The sequence below is a fragment of the Musca domestica genome, unplaced genomic scaffold, assembly GCF_030504385.1.
Source record: "Musca domestica strain aabys unplaced genomic scaffold, Musca_domestica.polishedcontigs.V.1.1 56, whole genome shotgun sequence".
Classification (NCBI taxonomy): domain Eukaryota; kingdom Metazoa; phylum Arthropoda; class Insecta; order Diptera; family Muscidae; genus Musca; species Musca domestica.
The window spans coordinates 1,317,746-1,339,044 of record NW_026712356.1 but is presented as its reverse complement, the minus strand read 5'-3'; the positions used below and the strand labels follow the sequence as shown (position 1 = coordinate 1,339,044).

Sequence of the window (21,299 nt, the reverse complement as noted above, 5' to 3'; positions counted from 1 at the left end):
TTTAAAATGCGAGACTTAAAAAAAATCGGTGAAGAAGAATGTAGCTTTTATATTAGGGTCTACACGACGACATGGACCTACATACTTAACTTTTTAACAATATTCAAATGCGAAACTTAAAAAAATCGGAGAATAATGTAGCTAAAATCATCAAAATACCAAATATCGGCAGATACCGTTGTATGGGGGCTATAAGAAGACGTGAACCTGCACATACAATTTTGTGTCATTTGAAACAATTACGGTGAATAAAATCTCTAAAATTATCAAAATACCGAATATCGGGAGGTATCGTTATATGGGGGCTATACCAAAACCTGGACATATATGGCCCATTTTCAATAACAAAAGTCCTGCAGACATAACATACATTTGAGTAAAATTTTATCAATCTATTTCAATTCGTTCGAAAGCTAGAGTGATTCCCACAGACGGACGGACATCGCTAAATCGACGTAGAATTTTTTGCTTATCAAGAATATATATATACTTGGTGTGGTCTAAAATTTATATTTAGAGGTGTTACAAACGGAATGAGTGGATAGAATAAAAATGTCGGAAATAGCATTAAATTTTAGTTTAGATTTGTTCGAACTGTCACACGCTGCCCGAATGTTGCTCTGCGGTATTTTGGCCCATTGCCGGCGAAGCGCATGCTTGAGGTGATCGACACTTTAGTAATTTTTAGTGCCAACCTTGCTTTCCAAAATACTCCAGACACAATTGACCAACGGATTGGTAAACGGAGATTTTGGTGGCCATTGTTCGCTGGAAATGAAGCGAGGTACCCCATATTGTAACCATTCTTGGTTGACGTGTGCTGAGTGCGATGGTGCTAAGACCTGTTGAAATTTCCAAGGTCTGCGGCCAAAATGTTTGCGTGTCCAAAGCTTTAATACACCCTCCAGAATATTTTCGCCATAATATTCAGCATTTATTCTGATGCCACGGTCGATTAATACGAGCGGAGAGCGACCAACGGCTGTTATGGCGATTTGGCAAGTAAACACGATCATTTTGTTTGTTTACAAACTGCTGGACAACGAATGTTTTCTCATCTGAGAAAATCAAATTCGGCTATTTACCACTTTCGGCCAAGCGAAGCAACTCTTTAGCTCTTTTGTATCTATTATCTTTCTGTTGCGGTAAAAGTTCTTGCACTTTTTGGAATTTCAATGGCTTACCCTGAGCTAATTTTTCAATATTTGCCGAATGGAATATTGCGATATGTTAAGCTCACGAGCCATTTTTCGGCCACTGCGACGCGGCCACACTATCACGCTTGAATTCCATTACAAATAATTTTTTTTGGAAAATTCTCAACAAAATGCTTTTGCACTCTTGTAATCAATACAATGAGCTGTGAGTGGAATAGTTTGAAAAGCTGTCGGACGAGTGGCTTATAAATGACCGCAGTCTGAAATTGGTTGCAGTTTTTTCATTTCACCCTGTATTACTCACCTTAAATCTCGATAATGAAAACACAATCTATTTAACGGTTTATATTTTGGCATTTATTGTGATTAAAAAACATAATGAAATTATTTATAAAATAATTTTTATATGCGCTATATAACAATATTATTGTAAATAGTCACAAAAATGTTCAATCATAATCATGTCAATTACAGTTAGAACTATATAAATTATACAGCGAATATACAACAACTTCAAACCGAAAACAATAAAAATTATTTGGAATTTCTTTGAAAAACAAAATAAAACAATTAACAGTGATGAATGTACATACTTAATGAATATAGAATGCAAATCATTGCAACTTTTCCCACACAGGAAAATTTTTTCCATTATTTTTTTTTATTTTATTAATAAATTTACCGATCATTAAATTGAATTTCTTTAAAAAAATGACTAATGAAAAAATCACAACAAATGGTTTTTAAACAAAAATCTCAAAAATTTCAATTAAATAAAATATGGCATACATTTCATATCAACACCACTGGCCACGTGAATTTTAAAACTTAAATATTAATATAGGTATAATGTATATTTTCTATTTAAACCGACACCATGTATAAAAAATAAACTTAATTCAATCTAAAATCACATTATTTTCAAATATTTTTTTTTCTTTTGATTTAGTTTTTATGTTTGTGTGCTTATAGTTAAATAATAATAATAAAATAATTATTTGTATTAAGAAAACAAAAAACAAAAAAAAAATTAAATTAAAAAATTGTCAACAACATACATACAAATATTACAAACTACATATACACCTAGGTGGTATACATACATACAACCATGCAACTAACAAATGGGTGGGGAATTTTTCACATTTTCTCTTTTAGTCATTTTCATGCATTGTCCGGCCGTCTTTTCTTCTTCTCTTTATAGTTTGGTTTTAACCACATCAGTGATTTCCTTAACCAGTATACGGGCAGCAACATGTGGTGGCTCAGGTCTGAGTACAGCTTCATTATTGACCTTGTAGTCACAATAGTTTAGGCGATACACTTCATGGAAGCCCAATTTCTCCATAACTCGGGCTGAATAATGGCTTGAACATAGGACATGCATTACGGGGATTTTATGTTCACGCATATAGTCCAAGGTTCTTTCGGTAAGACGTCCCGCAATGCCAAGACCACGATAATTGGTATTTACGGAGAGAATTTTACCATCCAAAATGGTATTAGTGCCGGGATATAAATCGAAAACATTAAAATCACCCTCAATGTAATCCATCAGTTGTAGAATTTTCTTGAATTTAGGATGTTGACAGGACTCGGCAGATGCCTCGGGTACGACGTCAGCTGCTGGCCGATGCATAAGGGCATTAAGAAAGACACCAATAATTTCACCATTTTTAGCCACTGCCTTGAAGGAGCAACCGTCTTTGATGCATTTCACCGAGTATTCTTCGAGTTCCTTGCATTCGCCCAAGTTAAGGAAGGTATTAAGAGGTTCATCCTGTAAATGAAAGGAAAAATACAAAATTAGTTTATATTTAAGATAAAAAATTTAAATATAAAATAAAATGTCTAAATTTTCAATGAACATTGATTTTAAGATCCATAAATTACAAAAATTTAATATTAGTTGTGTCTGGTAATTGTGCAACAACTTCTTTCTGAGAGAGTAAATAGTTTTATTCTCTTTCGCAAGAAAACTCTGAAAAGTAAACAAATGGAATCTCTGCAGAATCTGTAGTCAATCAGCTGATTTGTCAAAACAAAACAATTTGTCCGGAATAGAAATAAATGAAGCACGCAAAAATTGAAAATGAATTAAGAAAACAATTAGACTTGCGATTTTGAAAATTTAGAGGGGTTTAAAATTGTTTCCTCAAATAAAAATCACTGGAAGAATTTATGTGATTTGCAAGTGATTGCCAGAAGAAATTTGTCTAGCAAGAATTAAAAACTATCACTGAAAGATCTGTCAACATTTCTCTCTCGCGTCGCTCTCTTTTGCAGAACTTTTGTGTTAACCCATATGTCATATGGCCCAGCCAGTTTTTGAACTCCGTTTTATGATGAAATACGTATAAGAACATTGTCATATTTTCATACCCTCCACCATAGTATAGAGGGTATATTAAATTTGTCATTCCGTTTGTAACACCTCGGAATATACATTTTAGACTCCACAAAGCATTGTCGATTTAGCGATGTCCGTGCGTCTGTTAGTCTATATGTCTGTGGAAATCACTCTGGCTTCCGAACGAAATGAAGTAGGTTGATAAAATTTTACTCAAATGTGTATTATGTCTGCAGGACTTTTGGTATTAAAAATGGGTCATGTAGGTCCACGTGTTGGTATAGCCCCCATATAATGGTACCTCCATTTTTTCGGTATTTTGGTGATTTAAGCGACGTTATTCACCAGAAATGTTTCAAATTTGGTGTTTGAAGCTCATAATGAATACTACAGCCTACGACAGAAAATTGTCTGTGCAAGTCCACGTCTTTGTATAGCCCCCATATAACGGTACCTCCCGATATTCGTTATTTTGATGATGAAGTCGCTAAACATTATTTATCGGAATTGTTTCAAATTTGTTATTTGAAGCTTATAATGAATACTACAGCCTAAGACAGAATATTGTCTGTGCAGGGTCACGTTTTTGTATAGCCCCCATATAACGGTACCTCCCGATATTCGGTATTTTCATGATTTTAGCGACATTATTTACCGGAATTGTTTCAAATTTGGTATTTGAAGTTCGTAATGGATACTAAAGCCTATGAGAGAAAGTTGTCTGTGCAGGTCCAGGTCTTCGTATAGCCCCTATATGACGGTACCTCCCGATTTTCTGTATTTTGATGATTCTAGCTACATTATTCTCCGATTTTTTTTAAGTTTCGCATTTGAATATTGTAATGGCTTATGAAAAAAGTTAACTATGCAGGTCCATGTCGTTGCGTAGACCCTAATATAACAGCTACATTCGGTATTTTTAAGATTTTAACAGAATTTTTAACGGATTTTATTTTTCTTTTTTTTCTTTTTTAGAATTGCCAAATTCGTTCCAAATGGTGGAGGGTATTCAAAGTTCGGCCCGGCCGAACTTGCAGCTTCTTTACTTTTTCCCTTTTTAGGGATACATATAAAGATGTAGACCTTCTCCTGATCCGAAATTGGCTATGAATGACTTCATATTTTTATAGTTAAGGTTTCAAACAAAATTAATATTAATCTAATATATTCTCTATATATACTTAATTTTTATACATATATATTTTTATATATAAAATTAATGCATTTGAATTGTTTATTTAAGCTTTGCATTGTTTTAAACAATAAATTTTAATATTGTATTAAATGCGTTTATATATTGTTTTTGTTTCCCTATAAATACCTTCTATGCCATATGGCATAATGCCCAAAAATCCCTTTTGCAAACAAAATGTTAAAAATTTGCTTTTGGTTATTCATAACGTAGGCTTAAACATTTATAAAATAAAAAATATATATTTTTTTTAAACCTAAAACAAAACAAAAAAAGAGTACCTAAAGCGTTAACAGACCACTTGCAATAACAATTTGCAATAATTGTTACAAATGTTAGGGTAATCAGACACACCAATTGTTGTAACGTCTAAAAATTTAATAAAAAAACTTGTTATAGGTCTTGCATGCGACGATTTGTAATACTTAGAATTATCATGAGTAGATCTTAATTAATTAATTCTTGCAGTAGCAATTGGAAATGGTGTAGTGACATTCAAATATTTTCCAACTTTCAAACAACTTCTAATAAATCACTGACTCTCAAAAGGATATGCTGACAAGAAATTGTCGTTAAGACATTATCAACCGTTTTGTGTTGTAATTAATTTTGCCATGTTACGCCTTGCAATTACGCCAATTAATTGCAATTGACATTTGTTTTATTTATAAACCAAATAATTCTCTGATATGTTTTCAATCCGATCATAAATAAGTAGCCAATTTATTACCGCACCATAAAGTGCGAAATAAATATTTATCCATTTAAAACGTTTAAGAAACGTTTAAAATTGCAACAATATTTATACGATGCGATTAGTTAGCTGATGGTGCAGGATTGATAGCCAATAATATAAATCCATTAGTGGTCGATGCTGGCAGAGCATATCATACATAGCTCACAGTAAGGTACGGACTACGGTCGTGTCCAATACAAAGCAATTAGAGACCAAGTAAAATACAATCGGCGGTGAGAAACGGCGATACGTGTTGGCGACAGAGATGAGAAAAAATCTTATTTGGAAAACGTACAAAATAGAGAGTATATAAAGCTGTAGTGAAATAACTAACTCGCTGATAATTTACACCAAGACGAAATGTCTGAAAATAGAATCTTCTAATTTTGAACGACGGTCAGTCAAACGGAATCAGCTATAATTTTGAAATTTGGAATTAGAGTCACTGATGGAGTGCAGGATACATTACCAAAGGGTTTTTAGAAATTCAAACTTAAAGGTCACGAAATGTTCTAAAATAGTACTAAACTTCTGAAATGGTAACATTTGGTATCATGTGAAAATTGAAATTTAGTATGAGGGTAAAGATTGAAAAGTAAGTGTGGTTTTTAAAATATGTGCTATAATTATACGAAAAGTACTAAATAGTTCTAAATTTGATATTGGGTAAAGGAATAGAGCTAAAATTCTGAAAATTGATATGGATTTCACTATTATTGCATGTGGCTAAAAGTCACCTCCATGACTTCGGAAAAATGTGCTATACAGGGTGAGGTGAGAAAACTGCTACCAACTTCAGACTGCTGTCATTTCTAAGCCACTCGTCCGACAGCTGTTAAAATTATTCCAGTGACAGCTCATTATATTGTTTAAAAGCGTACAAAAGTATTTTGGTGAGAATTTTCCAGAAAATTCGTCATGGAATTCGAGCGTGATAGTGTGATTTCTTTATATTTGGCAGGAAACCACAAGTGGCTATCGTTGGAGCACTCCAGCATTTAAATGTGAATAACTATTTTGTGTCTCGTACCATAGCTCGTTACCGTGATACTGTTAGCCCGACGTCAAGGAAATGGACGGAAGAAAACAGCAACATCAGCAGAAATTGTTCGAAAAGTAAAGAAGCGACTTGATCGAAACCCACGTCGCAGTGGCCGAGAAATGCCTCGTGAGCTGAACATATCGCAATATTCCATTCGACAAATACTGAAAAATGAGCTCCAGGTAAAGCCATTACAGCGCATCAGAAAGAAAATAGACTCAAAAGAGCTAAAGAGGTGCTTCGCTTGGCCGAAAGTGGTGATCTGCCGAATTTGTTTTTTTTTTCGATGAGAAAACATTCGTTGTTCAGCAGTTTGTAAACAAACAAAATGATCGTGTTTACTTGCCAAAGAGGTTAACTGAAAATGTGCACCATCGGTTGGCCACCAGAACTCAAGCGCCGGCCATAGTGATGATGTGGGCCGCCATAACAGCCGATGGTCGCTCTCCGCTCGTATTAATCGACCGTGGCATTAGAGTAAATGCCAAATATTATCGAGAAAATAAAATAAAAAATTCCAAAATGTCCTGAAGCAAGCGCTTCCCCGGTAATGGCTATAATTGCCAAAGATGACCAATTCGAACAAATCTAAAACTATTCTTAAATTTGAGGCTATTTCCGACATTTTTTGCTTAAAAAAAATTAAAAATGATGGTGTTTGACTTTGTTGCAGTTTTTTTATCTCACCCTGTATTTGGCAGATAAAACTAACTTACACATAAAAGAGTGGTAGCAATATCCTAACTACACATCTGCCAGTGTATTATTTTAATAATATTCTCCAATATTCTACGTTGTATATTACGTTTTCGACATTTTAATTTCTCGTTGTGTTGTTACAACCAAGGAAACTGCTCATACAGAAAATCTCCGTTTAAAATATAGAGCTGTCAAACGTGATAAATGCCACACATTAAAAAAGCAGTTAAGTACCTAGTGGAGTTTCCATAAACGCTGTTTACATAGCTAATAGCTTGGTGGTCGGTGTACATCTGGATCACCGACTAAGAAAAAATCTAAAGAGCACTGGTCTCAAAGCTCGTAATTCTTTCATTCATTCATTAAATGCATGCATACATGCTGGGCAACCGCTAGCTGCCACTGCCAATGCAGTCCCGTCGCCGTGTCGTAATTATTTGCAGTTTGTAGTATTTAAGCGAACGTGCCGATCGATGGCTTTGGTGATTAATTAAATCATGAACATTGAAATGCAATCTATTGTTTCTGTCTAATTGAGGGTGTGTTTGTTTGTATTTTCTTGCTGTTGTTGTTTTGGGTTCAAAATATTCCTCCCTACGTCCTACCCACAGCAAAAATAAATTAACTTGCATTTTTTTTTGAGATTGCAATTTTATCAAGACCCAATGTCTTAATGCCACGATCCATCCACGGTGTGGATTGTTGGTTTTCCCCAACCATGGCTGTTCTATTAGGTGTTTATTTTGCAAAGATAAAGAAATTAAACGTGATTTAAATATATTTGCATGTATGTCTATGTATATGTGTTTGTGGAAATGGTAAATGGTTTTAATTATAAGGTGTTTAATAGATTTGAACTAGCCAACCATTTATTGCTCGTGATGTTTGCTGGAAGGCTAATTCGATTTGAACTTGAAACTTTGATTTTCACGTAATCTGTAGTACTGCTCACGGATATGGAAAGTTAGTCACTATCACTAAAACATGAGCAGCACGATTTTACAACAAAACAAAAAAAGGGGGTGCCAGATATGTGTCATGTTTTTCATTTTGTTTTCTATCTTTCGCGGTATTGACCTGTATATTTATTATAGGTTACAACATTCTTTGGATTGTGTAATTGAATTTATAGAATTGGTTGGTATATGATATGATATTTGATCTAAAATAAAAATAATAATAATTAAAGCTGGAGAAAGAGTAGACTAACTGCATGTTTGGATTAATACTTAATACTTTCAGTGGAATATTTCGCGTATAAATGCTTTCCTTTTAAATTTGGTTTTCTCACAAAATGTCAAAAGCTTTCGTCTACTTTTGAAACCTATAACCATTATTCCATCTTCCACCCATTGTAAATTCCAACTACCCAATCACTGGCAATTGCGTTGAAATAATTTTGTTACACCTCACAAAAAAACCTCTGCATATCATTTTATTGGAAATATAATAGAAATTCATAAAAAACATATATGGATTCCATAGAATGACAGAGTCAATTTAGAACTCGAGTTTACTCAACATATTTCTGTATATAATTTTTATTGGAAAAGAATATGATTACAGCACAGGGTGCAAACGCCAAGTATTTAAATCAAACATTAGTCCATAAACAACTTGAGGACTATCAGAACTATAATGTTTGATTTAAATACATGGGGTTCGAATTTTCGAATTTAGGAAGTCTCTCAAAATAGTTTTCACGCTTAAAGCTACCTTAAGTATATATTATACTAGCAAGTGGCCACCGCTTACTCAGTGAAAAGTCCACCTCCTTGAATAATCTCCATTTCCAATCATTTATTTTCACACTTCATTTCAAGATTTTGTCAAATTTAGTGCATTTTACTGGAATTTTTGATAGAAATTAGAATTTCGAAAAAAATCTCCTTAGTTTGTCTATCTAACACAACATTGAAGACTCTCACTCCAAATTTCAAATTTCCAGCTCCATTCCTTCCCCAAATACCAAATTTAATGATATTTAGTAATTTTTGTACTTTTTAATACGTTTTCCCAAATCCACCGCCATTTATCAACCAAACCACATAATATGCGATCTTTATGTCAAATTTTAGACTTCCAATCAATCCCTTATCCAAATACCAAGCTTAGTACCTTTTAATACTTTTTAGTTCGTATTTCCAAAAACACCTACAAATCTCCACCCCACACACTAACGGTGATCCTTATGCCAAAATTTCAGATTTCAAGCTGTCTCCGCACACTCAATAACAAATTGAGCACCATTTAGTACCTTTCGCACGCTTACTGAACGCAGAGACCCCAATACCAAAATTTTAAATTTCTAGATCATTTCGTTCAACCAATATCAAATTGTATCGAATTGAGTACCATTTAGTACAGTTGTTACACTTAGTACACATTTTCAAAAACACCTCTTTACATCAACTTCCAACCAGATCCCTTTAATACCATTTAGTAATTTGAAGTATTTCCAATTCACCTCCAAATATCAAAATTATTCGCTAGCAGAGATTCCAATACCAACAATTTTTACAAAATTGTACCGAATTTAGTTCCATATAGTAGTTGTTACGCTTAGGACACAATTCCAAAAACTGGAAGAATTTACACCGCAACAGAAAGAAAATAGATTCAAAACAGCTAAAGAGTTGCTTCGCTAAGCCGAAAGTGGTGAACTGCCGAATTTGATTTTCTCAAAATCAATGATCGTGTTTACTTGCCAAAGAGGTCAGCTGAAAATTTGCATCTTCTGTCGGTCACCAGAATTCAAGCGCCGGTTGGCACTAAAAATATCAAAGTGTTGTTCACCTCAAGCAAGCGCTTCGCCGGGATTAGGCCAAAATACCGCAGAGCAACATTCGGGTAGCGTGTGACAGTTTAATTGGCCATTTGAAAGCCATAATTCATACCAAAGGTGACCAATTCGAACAAGTTTTAACTTATTCTAATTAAAAAAAATGTAAAAATTATGGCGTGTGACTTTGTTGCAGTTTTTTTATCTCACACTGCATAGCCCTACGAAAATGATAAAGACTCCTATAGCCATTTTAAGTATATTCTTAATAAATCCCCGATTCCTCTCAGAAATGCTTTAAAAAAAATTTTTTTATGATAAATACAACATATCGGATACAGCTTAGGAAAATCTAAGTCAAAGCTTGTTGAGATCGGTTCAGATTCGATATAGGTCCATATGTGTCCTTGTACGATTTGAATTTTATTGCTCACCAAATTTATAATATAAGGCAAAAATTAACAAATGAAACAAAAATCGTCAAATTTGATGAAGATAGGTTTAGATAAAACTATAGCTCCGATATGTGCTTCACCCAATTTCAATTTAAGCCATTAAAAAGTCATAACATATACTCTATAGCCTATATGTGAGAAGAAGAGAAACTATCCACTGAGAATTCCAAATTTTTAATAACAGCTGATTTTGTTAGAAATTGTGGCCCCAACCTTAAAAATACGATCATTTGATACTGGTATATGAAGGTTGTACCTAACTATGGATCCATTTAATTACAATACAAAACACGTAGAATCACAACAAACATCCATGCCAAATTTTATTCATTTATCTTGGTTTCAAGTGGCTAAACCCAGATATATGAACTGTCTACTACGATGATTTCGAGTTATTCCGAAGGAAATAACCAAATAATCATTGTCTTCTGAACGGTATAATTAAAAATTATATCCTTAAAGTCCTTAAGAATATTTATTTAAAAAGTCAATAAAAATATTTCCACAAAATTCACGGTTAGAACTTTAATAATCTTTGATCTAGTTTCTATAATCCCATATTCCGGTAAATTTATCCATAAGAAAAAAATATAAAAATGCAGGATTATAATTCTGGCACTTCTTTAAAAAATAAATGAATTTAGCTCTGACAATCCTTAAAAAAATCAGAAAAACCTCGTTACTATTTTCTATTTCCTGTCACCTGCATTCTTTACTCCATATATGGAGTTACAATAAATTCAAATCTGTCACACCATTGCACACTTGTTCCGTCAACACTAAGGAACTGAACTTAGACATTTTATTATTGTTATTACAACAATTTAATTGCTGTTGATATTATCGTGGTTTATTTATGGCTTAATACGACGAATAAAATTGATACGTAAACAATTGCATGTAGTTGTGTTTTTTTTTTTTTTTTTCAAACCATTTTTTTTGTTTTGTTTCAGAAGACATTGGAAATACACCCAAATTCATATTGAATCGAAATGAAAGGCACGTTTTAAGGAAATCGAAAATTTTTTCACGAATATTTTTTTTTTAATTTTTTGATTTACAATGAGAAATTACTGTAGCCGATTGTTATTGTATGCAAATTACAGTGAATTTTATTTAGGAAATTTACAAAAAAAAGTTAAATATTTTTTGTAATTGTTGTGAGTTTTTTTTTCAATTTAAACAGGGTGTTGTGAAAAACGTGATTTGGTATATTTTTAAAATATATATTAATAAAATATATATCTAAAGATTTTGCGTATATTCTAAGTTATTTTTGCTATTAAGGGTCTTCTTTAGATCAAAAGCTGTCTAAAGAAAGATTACTTACAAAAGTAATTTTCCGCCATAGCCTGTTGTGCCGATTCCAAACTTCTGGCTGGTGCGCACGATAATTCTCGAAGGGAGTATCCGATTTGGTCCAAACTTGGTACATCGTAATATTTTTGTCAAACTTAGATCAAGTTCAGAGATGGCAAATATCGGTCCACTCCTTATGGTACCTCCCCCACAAAAGATCGAAATTTTCAAAAAAAAATATTTTATGCACAGAAAGAGAAACGATAATTCGATTTTGCTTCCACCTTGCAAATTCTAATATTTGCGTCATTTCTAGGTCAGGTGCGAAAATGGACAATATCGGTCCACTCCATTAAGTACCTCCCCTGCATAGGGAAAAATTTTGAATAATTACAACTCTTATATAATGTAAATTAAGATTTCGATTGTCTTCATATTTCAATCATCCCAATATTATTATTAACCCAATGTCTGGTGTTAAGATGGAATATATCAGTCTACTCCTGCTGGTAACTCCCCTATAAAAGGTCGAAATTTTCAAAAAATTAATTTTATGCACAGAAAGAGCAAGGATAATCCGATTTTGCTCCAACTTTGCCAATCCTAATATTTGTGTCAGTGCTAGGTCTGGTGCGAAAATGGACAATATCGGTTCACTCCATCAAGTACCTCCCCCAACAACAACTTTTATAAAATGTGGCGCAAGAGTCGGATTGTCTTCAAATTTCACACATCCCAATATTTTTATTAACCCCGGGTCTGCCTGGTGTTAAGATGGAATATATCGGTCCACTCTTTCTGGTACTCAGCCACAAAAGGTCGACATTTTGAATATCCATTAAGCTCATAAAACGCGAAAAAAGCATCAGGTTCTCTTTATATATCACACATCCCATTAATTCTGCTAACACAACATCTGTTGTGAAGATGGGGTATATAAGTCCACTCCTTCTGTTACCTCCCCCACAAAGGTTCAAAATTTTTTAATATCCATGAAACTCATAAAAAGCGAAATTAATATCCGATTCCATTCCAGATTCCATTCCATTTCAATATTTCCATCAACCTAAAATAAAGATGGTAGAGATCGGACCATTTATTTTGCTACCTGCCCCACATAGGGTTAAAGATTTTGAAAAACAAATCGCACAAAGAAAGCGAAATACAAGATCTGTTGTGAACCTCTTCTGGCACCTCACCCACAAAGGGTCACAATTTTCAATACTTTTATCGAAAACTTGCTATATCTAAAAATTTCTCGCAACCAGAAACCTGAGATGAATATGGAATTTATGATTTCCCATAAATTGGATATAAATGTTCAATTTTCTTCTAATTTTGCCCATTCCAATATTTCCGTCTATATTAGATGAAGCATTTAATTGGAATACTTCGTTCGACTATACCTGGTACCTCACGCATATGTTAACATTTCCTAATAATTATCGCATGTGTCATGTAAAGTGAAGGAAGTTACCAACCTATTATCAAGTTACCCCTTATTAATATTATATTTATTTAGGTCCGATACGAAATAGGCAATATTGGCCCATTCCCTCAGAACCCACTCCATACAGGGTCAACAGTTTGAATAATCATAACAGAAGTCAAAATATATTTAAATAATCGAACAATGGCTGAGGGTATTAGTCTTTCGGCAGAACCGATTGATACTTTTTAATTTGTTTGTAATATGCTTTAGTACCCATTACGAACTTTAAATAAGAAAATTTTAAAAAAATTCCGTGGACCGACATGGCCCATTTACGAACTTGACCTGCGTACTGGAAAAATACACATGTTTGCCAAATTTCCTTTGAAAGATAGCGTGATTACAACAAACGGACGGACATCGATAAATCGACTTAGAATTTTACGCTGATCCATAATATATATACTTTGTAGGGTCTAATATGAGTATTTACTCTCCATAGAATGGTGGAGGTATGAAAAGCTCATCATGTGCATTTTGCTTTATATAGTCCACTGTATCCATATAATATCCTTGTGTATGACTTTGTAAAACTGCAAATTTTCTACTTTTATTATTTAATTTTTTAAAAACGCAAATCCGAAAAAATAGTTTAGTTTAATTTGTTATATTAGCCCTGGTCCCTCTGGATAATAGATTCGATTGTCTTAGAGAATACTCATATTATAATAATTTAAAATCGTTCTCCACTCGCACTTGTTTTCTTGTTTGCCGCTATTTTGATCTTGAAATCCACATCTACAAAGTCTAGAACAAACAATATCGATAATATTGAATAAACAACAACACGATAATAAACAATAATAAATGGTGTATGCAAAGCAGTTATAAATATTTTTAGCGTATATTTAATTAGCATCCTAACGTTTATACGATAATTATTATAAAACAATATTTATTGTTTGTTTGGTTGACATCTACAAACATTAACATTAGTTTCTGCATAGAATTTAAAAAAAATGAATGAATTGATGGAAAACTACATTTGAATATTTAAAAAAATATTATAAATATTCAAATATCGAGAAGGGAAATAAATCATCTTATCACAATTGTCTTGCATAAACGCGAGTGATATTATAATAGAAATTGATTATTGCATTTTACTTTGAATTAATAAAGTTAACAAACATTTTACTCTATCCAACAACTCATAAGGATTTTTTGCTGCCAATTTTATCCAATTCAAAAAAAATATTCAATATGAGTTCGAGTTTAAATTAATTTTAAAGTCGTGAATAGAAAGAAATAAATATTTGCCCTCAAGCTAACGTTCTTTAATTGCTATAGATGGGGTATTATCCGATGACTCACGTTGACTAAACCTGCACGAATACTCTTCTGACCTCTCTGTTGGGTTTGGCATAGATATCTCTTACATTTTTTTACATTACACGCCTTTCAGACGAATCTGTGTACTTCTCCATTGTGTACAACTGCACTTATTCATATCACTCCAATATAAGATGAAGGGTATATTAACTTGGCCATTTCGCTTGCAACACCTCCAAATGTTGTTCGGAGTACATATATTGGTGATCAGCATAAAATCTTAAGTCGCTATATCCATGTCCGCCCTAGGCAAAGGATGAAGATAGTTTCAAAATATATTAATAGAATTTGGCAACGATTTTTTTGTTTGTCATTGAAAATGGGCTTTATTAGTCCACATAGTCCCACTTAACGGTATCTTCTGATTTTCAAAGGTTTTGCTACTAATTTCAAACCAAATCAGCTGGAATTTGATATTTTGGATTTTCAGTGTGTAGTGAAACTTTTCTAAAAAAATATCTTTATCCTATAAAAGAGGAAAATGTTTGTACAAAAGACTCAAAAACTGCTAAACAGATTTTCCTGAAAATTTTCAAGAATACTACAGCAATGCTTGACAGTAACATAGAGTATATACATACAGGGCGAGATGAAATTTCTGCAACAAAATTCAGGCTGCTGTCATTTCCAGGCCACTGGTCCGACAAGTATTAAAATTATTCGAGTGACAGCTCATTATATTGTTTACAAGCGTACAAAAGCATTTTGGTGAGAATTTTCCAGAAAAAAAGTTATTCGTGATGGAATTCAAGCGTGATAGTTTAATAATAATTTTTAATTTAAATATGAACAAATATTTTGGTCTCGTACCATGGCTCGTTACCGTGATACTGTTAGCGTAGCCCGACGTCAAAAAAGTAGACGGAAGAAAACAGCAAAATCAGCAGAAATGGTTCGAAAAGTAAACAAGCGACTTGATCGAAACCCGCGTCGCAGTGGCCGAAAATGGCTCGTGAGCTGAGCATATCGCAATATTCCATTCGGCAAATATTAAAAAATGAGCTCGGGGTAAAGCCATTGAAGTTCCAAAAGTGCATGAACTTACACCGCAACAGAAAGAAAATAGACTCAAAATAGCTAAAGAGTTGCTTCGCTTGGCAGAAAGTGGTGAAATGCCGAATTTGGTTTTCTCCGATGAAAAGACATTCGTTGTTCAGCAGTTTGTTAACAAACAAAATGATCGTGTTTAATGGCCAAAGAGGTCAGCTGAAAATGTGCACCTTCGGTTGGCCACCAGAGCTCAAGCGCCGGCCATGGTGATGGTAGCGGCCGCCATGCCGAATATTATCGCGAAAACATTCTGGATGGTGTATAAAAACCTTGTGCATGCAAACATTTTGACCGCAGACCTTGGACATTTTAACAGGACTCAGCACTATCGCACTCAGCACGCGCAACCCAAGAATGGTCACAAAATGAGGCTCCTCACTTCATTTCCGGACACCAATCGATTGGACTATTGTGTCTGGAGTATTTTGAAAAGCAAGGTTGGTACTTAAAAATACCAAAGTGTCGATCACCTCAAGCAACCGCTTCGCCGGGATTGGGCCAAAATACCGCAGAGCAACATTCGGGCAGCATGTGACGGTTTCATTGACCAATTCGAACAATTTTAAACTTATTCTAAAATTTAATGCCTTTTCCGAATTTTTTTATTCATTTCAAAAAAAAAAAAAAAAAAAATAAATAAATAAATAAATAAAAAAATTTAGAAATTATGGCGTTGGACTTTTTTGCGGTTTTTATACCCTCCACCATAGTATGGAGGGTATATCATATCATATATATTGTCATTCCGTTTGATTTAAGACCCCACAAAGTATATATATTCTGGATCGACATAGAATTCTATGTCAATTTAACAATGTCCGTCCGTTAACATATAAAGCCGTATAGCCTCCATATAACGGTACCCCCGATATTCGGTATTTTGATGATTTTAGCGACATTATTTATCGAAATTATTTCAATTTTTGTATTTGAAGTTCGTAATGGATACTACAGCCTATGCCAGAAAATTGTCTGTGCAGGTCCACGTTTTATGACCCCCCATGGTACCCCCCTATATTCGGTATTTTGATGATTTTAGCTACATTATAAACAGATTTTTTTCAAGTTTCGCATTTGAATATTGTAATAGATTGCGACAAAAGTTGCCTATGCAGGTCCACGTTTCGGTATTTTTAAGATTTTAACAGAATTTTTAACGGATTTTATTTTTTTGAAAATTGCCAAATTTGTACCAAATGCTGGAGGGTATTCAAAGTTCGGCCCGGCCAAACTTACAGTTTTTTTACTTGTTTTTATCTCACCCTGTGTGTATACAGAAATATTTTCTGTCCATTTGAACCTGAATTGTTTTACCAATGTTTGATATGTACCAACGAACATCTGTTCCGTGCTGGATTCGTGTATACTGCTATGATTAAACATTTTGAATTTTTCTTTAAAAATTCAAGTTTTGTGTGAATTCAGAGAAAAATATTCAATATTCCGCAAAATTTGCTTTACCGATGCAACTGTGTGAATTAAGTATGAACAATAAAAGTATCAAAATGACTTTAATCAATCACATTTGGAGTAAGCGAAAGAAATATAATAAGAAAAAATCGATAGGTTATTGACTCAAAAGGGAAATAATACAATACGTCGAGATCTACGTTCGTTAACACTTAAATCAATCAAACGGAGACGAATGGTCATTACTTAGTTGACTGCGCTTAAATATTCCTCTGGTAACAATAAAATAGATTTTTTTATTAGAGAGATACATCATATTTCAGACAAAAAGTTGTATTTCAATTCCGGTGGTTAGCGGGATAACAAGATATTAATTAACAAATGTTGAAATTATTAATATTTGTCTCCAACAAAAAAACTGGTTTTATTTTTGCAAGTAAGCTTCTTTAATAATTATTTAAAAATGAAAAAAAAAAACGTTTAACAAAATCTGCATATGAATAAAATTTCTCGTACTCCACAAAATCGCACAACCCAACTCTGGCTATTATCCAAAATGAACATCGACACGTACGTGTGCCAAATTACCAAAAACAAAAAACAGCGAACACCAGAATTCGCACCTGTTTCCCTATCAACGCGAAAATCCACGCGTTTCTCTGCCAGTCAATCAGGCAGCCAGCCAGTGTGTGTTTGCTTGGTTTTTGATTTCAATTTCAGGCAAAATTAACAAAAGCAAATAATTACCATTTATTTTTGGTGCAAATTGCTTTGCTTGCGTTCGCCTTTCTGCCCGATTCTATAAACAAAAAATTAATTCAGCCATAAAAATCAAAATATTTACACTCAAAATAATTGCAAAAGACGCACATCCATGGCACACAGCATACAACGGCAATTGTAAGAAAACAAACTAAACTAATTATTCATAATTGGCAAAAGGCAAACGAGCTAGACACTGTGAGAAAAACTGGTTTCTTTTTGAGATAAAAGAAATAGCTGAGTTTTAAAAATAAATTTGAATTAATTTGTGGAAAGACTACTTCGTTAAGTATGAAGGGAATCAGTAGCATCAGTGTTGTATTTATCGGAAACGAAGTTTGTTCTATTATACTATTGATACTAAGCTTGACCAAAAACACTTGTGTACTTGTTGACCAAAAAGTGGCCCGACACGACCCATTTTTTAGACCATGATTCTTAAAGTAGTCCAAAGGTCTCTGTAAAATTTTCAAGGTCTATACATATTAAATTTTCCGAAATATATCTCAAAATATGGCCAAGCCTAAAAAGAGGTTTAAAAAAAAGTTTGACTTAAAAACCCGAAGTTCTTTTGAAAGGGTTTCATCTACAAATTATCAAAACTTAACGAAATTCAATCGAAATTGAAAACGGACTTTTTTACCCTCCGTATAGTAAGGAGGGTATTTTTTGTCATTCCGCTTGTAACACCTCGAAATATACATTTCAGACCCCACAAAGTATATATATATTCTTGATCAGCAAAAAATTCTATATCGATTTAGCGATGTCCGTCCGTCTGTCCGTCTATCTGTCTGTGGAAATCACTCTAGCTTCCGAACGAAGTGAAGTATGTTGATAAAATATTACACAAATTTGTATTATGTCTGCAGGACTTTTGGTATGGACCTACATTGGGCGATGTAGGTCCACGTTTTGGTATAACCCCCATATAATGGTACCTCCCGATACTCAGGTTTTTGGTGTTTTAAGCGACATTATTCATCGGAAATGTTTCGAAATTGTTTTCTGTAGTTCGTAATGGGTACTACAGCCTATGAGAGAAAATTGTCTGTCCACGTCTTCGTAAAGCCCCCCTATAACGGTACCTCCCGATATTCGGTATTTTGATGACTTTAGTGACATTATTCACCGGAATTGTTCCAAATTTGGTATTTGATGTTCGTAATGGATGCTACAGCCTATGACAGGAGATTGTCTGTGCAGGTCCACGTCTTCGTATAGCCCCCATATAACGGTATCTCCCGATATTCGGTAACTTGATGATTTTAGCCACATTGTTCACCGGAATTGTTTCAAATTTGGTATTGGAAGTTCGTAATGGATACTACAGCCTAAGACATAAAATTGTGTGTGTAGATCCACGTCTTCGTATAGCCCCCATATAACGGTACCTCCTGATATTCGGTACTTTGTTGATATAAGCGACATTATTCTCCGGAATTGTTTCAAATTTGGTATTTGAAGTTCGTAATGGATGCTACAGTCTATGATAGGAGATTGTCTGTGCAGATCCACGTCTTCGTATAGCCCCCATATAACGGTTCTTCCCGATATTCGGTACTTTGCTGATATAAGCGACATTATGCTCCGGAATTGTTTCAAATTTGGTTTTTGAAGTTCGTAATGGATGCTAAAGCCTATGACAGGAGATTGTCTGTGCAGGTCTATGTCTTCGTATAGCCCCCATATAACAGTATATCCCGATATTCGGTAATTTAATGATTTTTGCGACATTGTTTACCGGAATTGTTTTAAATTTGGTATTGAAAGTTCGTAATGGATACTACTGCCTAGGACATAAAATTGTGTGTGCAGGTCCACATCTTCGTATAGCCCCCATATAACGGTACCTCCCGATATTCGGAATCCCGAATTTAATATTAAGGTCTCTGTTGATATCTGGTGTTGAGATCCGTTAATGGTTTTGCAAATGCAAAGGTATAGAGCAGGAATCCTGATATTTGATGTGGGTTTATTGTGTAGTCGCGTTTGTAATATTCTTCTCGATAAAAATAAAATTGTACATTTTGAGTGCTAAAAATCCTATCACGAACTTATGAAACGAATTTAAAATTTTAAGGTGGACTTTTCGCTTACGAAGTACCTGGTACTTATTAGTTATCTATAATATTGCTGAAGACACTATATATCTTAAATGTAATTTTTCTAAGGAGTTTCAAACCGACAGTTTTAAAAACTGTGGAAGATGGGTTAGGGGTTACTAAGGTTACTATGTGATGTAAACTTTCAAAACGCCGATACACGTGTCTTCCATTTTTTGCAGGTCATTCATAATCTGCTTGATTTTTTCTGCAATTTAATGGACCGGTATATCCCACCTTCGGTCTAGATCCAAAATAAATTTATTTTATTAAAATTTTTTCTCATTGTAGTATACACATTGTACAATTGCACCAATTTGTGTTCAAACTTCTTCAAGCATTTGTTGGGAAAAACAATGTACAAAGTGCGCCAGGGAAATAAATACCCATTGCTTGAGAAAATTAATATTGAAATCACTTTTCACTTGGGCTTTTGTTTACTTAAAACAGATTTTTCGAATGCCAACAATCATCCATCCGCAGAAAATTTTAATAAGTGTTTTCAACACTGTCTATTGCAAATAAATTGCGATATTGAAAATACCACAAAAACAAAAGAAACATATTTATGAATTCCTGCCTCGGCATTCCATCGGCATTGCAAATTAAAATGAAACATAAACCATATGAATGATTTATTGATGAACATTTTTCTGCTAACATTTTTCTAATTATTCCACTGACGATGGAAATGTTATTGACCTCGAGAGAAATACATAGAGCAGGGGGATCAAGGATATTTGAAATTAATATCATGGAATTTACTAGGAATTGTTATCATGGAATTTCCCAAGTGTTAATAACTTCTCCAAAAATTGTATTGAATGAAATGTTTTGTGTACATACCTTGAAGAAAAATGTTTTGAGCATTTCCAAAACGGCTTCAGCATCATCCTGAGTCACATATTCCACGGTATAGGATGTGTCATCTGTTTTGGCTTTTGTCACAGCAGGGGCGGAGGATACATTCAAAACACTGTCCATTTTCTGTGAGAGTCTTGTAATTGGATATAAATCCGAAAGCTGAAAATGTAATAAAGAAAAAGAAAATTGTAGCTTTAACTTTTATATGTAAATATATATGAAAAGAGATAAAATTGTCGTTTTCATTATAAGTACCTTTATCTATATTAAATTACTTTAAAATACAGTAAAACGTAAATTACATTCGAATGTAAATGTCGGATCCATTTAGAGGGACAAGTTTAAAAAAAAAGTATCTCAACGGAGGGGCAAGTTTAAAAATAAAAGTATCTCACCGGTACTAAACTTAAAAATGGTCCTTTCGGTTAAAGGGTATAACAAGGCAAATTTAATAATGTCGCACATGAGGTAAATTCAGGCCATATTCTTTCTGTCCAAAATGTTTCTGTGTGGATTCCATCAAAATAAGATATTTAATTTATTTTTTTATTTTTTTTTTTACTTTGAAAATC

The 21,299-nt window shown here is 33.6% G+C and overlaps 1 protein-coding gene across 4 annotated transcripts in view; it reads right to left on the bottom strand.

Moving 5' to 3' along the window:
* Positions 1 to 1,491: 1,491 nt before the first annotated feature.
* LOC101895265 (arylalkylamine N-acetyltransferase 1) overlaps positions 1,492 to 21,299 on the bottom strand; it is a 125,199-nt gene continuing 105,391 nt past the window's right edge. For all 4 annotated transcript variants that reach the window (XM_059128595.1, XM_059128596.1, XM_059128597.1 and 1 more), the window contains 2 exons: positions 20,710 to 20,886; positions 1,492 to 2,937 (listed from right to left, as the gene is read on the bottom strand). In XM_059128595.1, the coding sequence (XP_058984578.1) occupies positions 2,356 to 2,937; positions 20,710 to 20,847 (720 nt within the window). In that variant the 5' untranslated portion in view covers positions 20,848 to 20,886 and the 3' untranslated portion in view covers positions 1,492 to 2,355. The remainder of the gene's footprint in view (positions 2,938 to 20,709; positions 20,887 to 21,299) is intronic.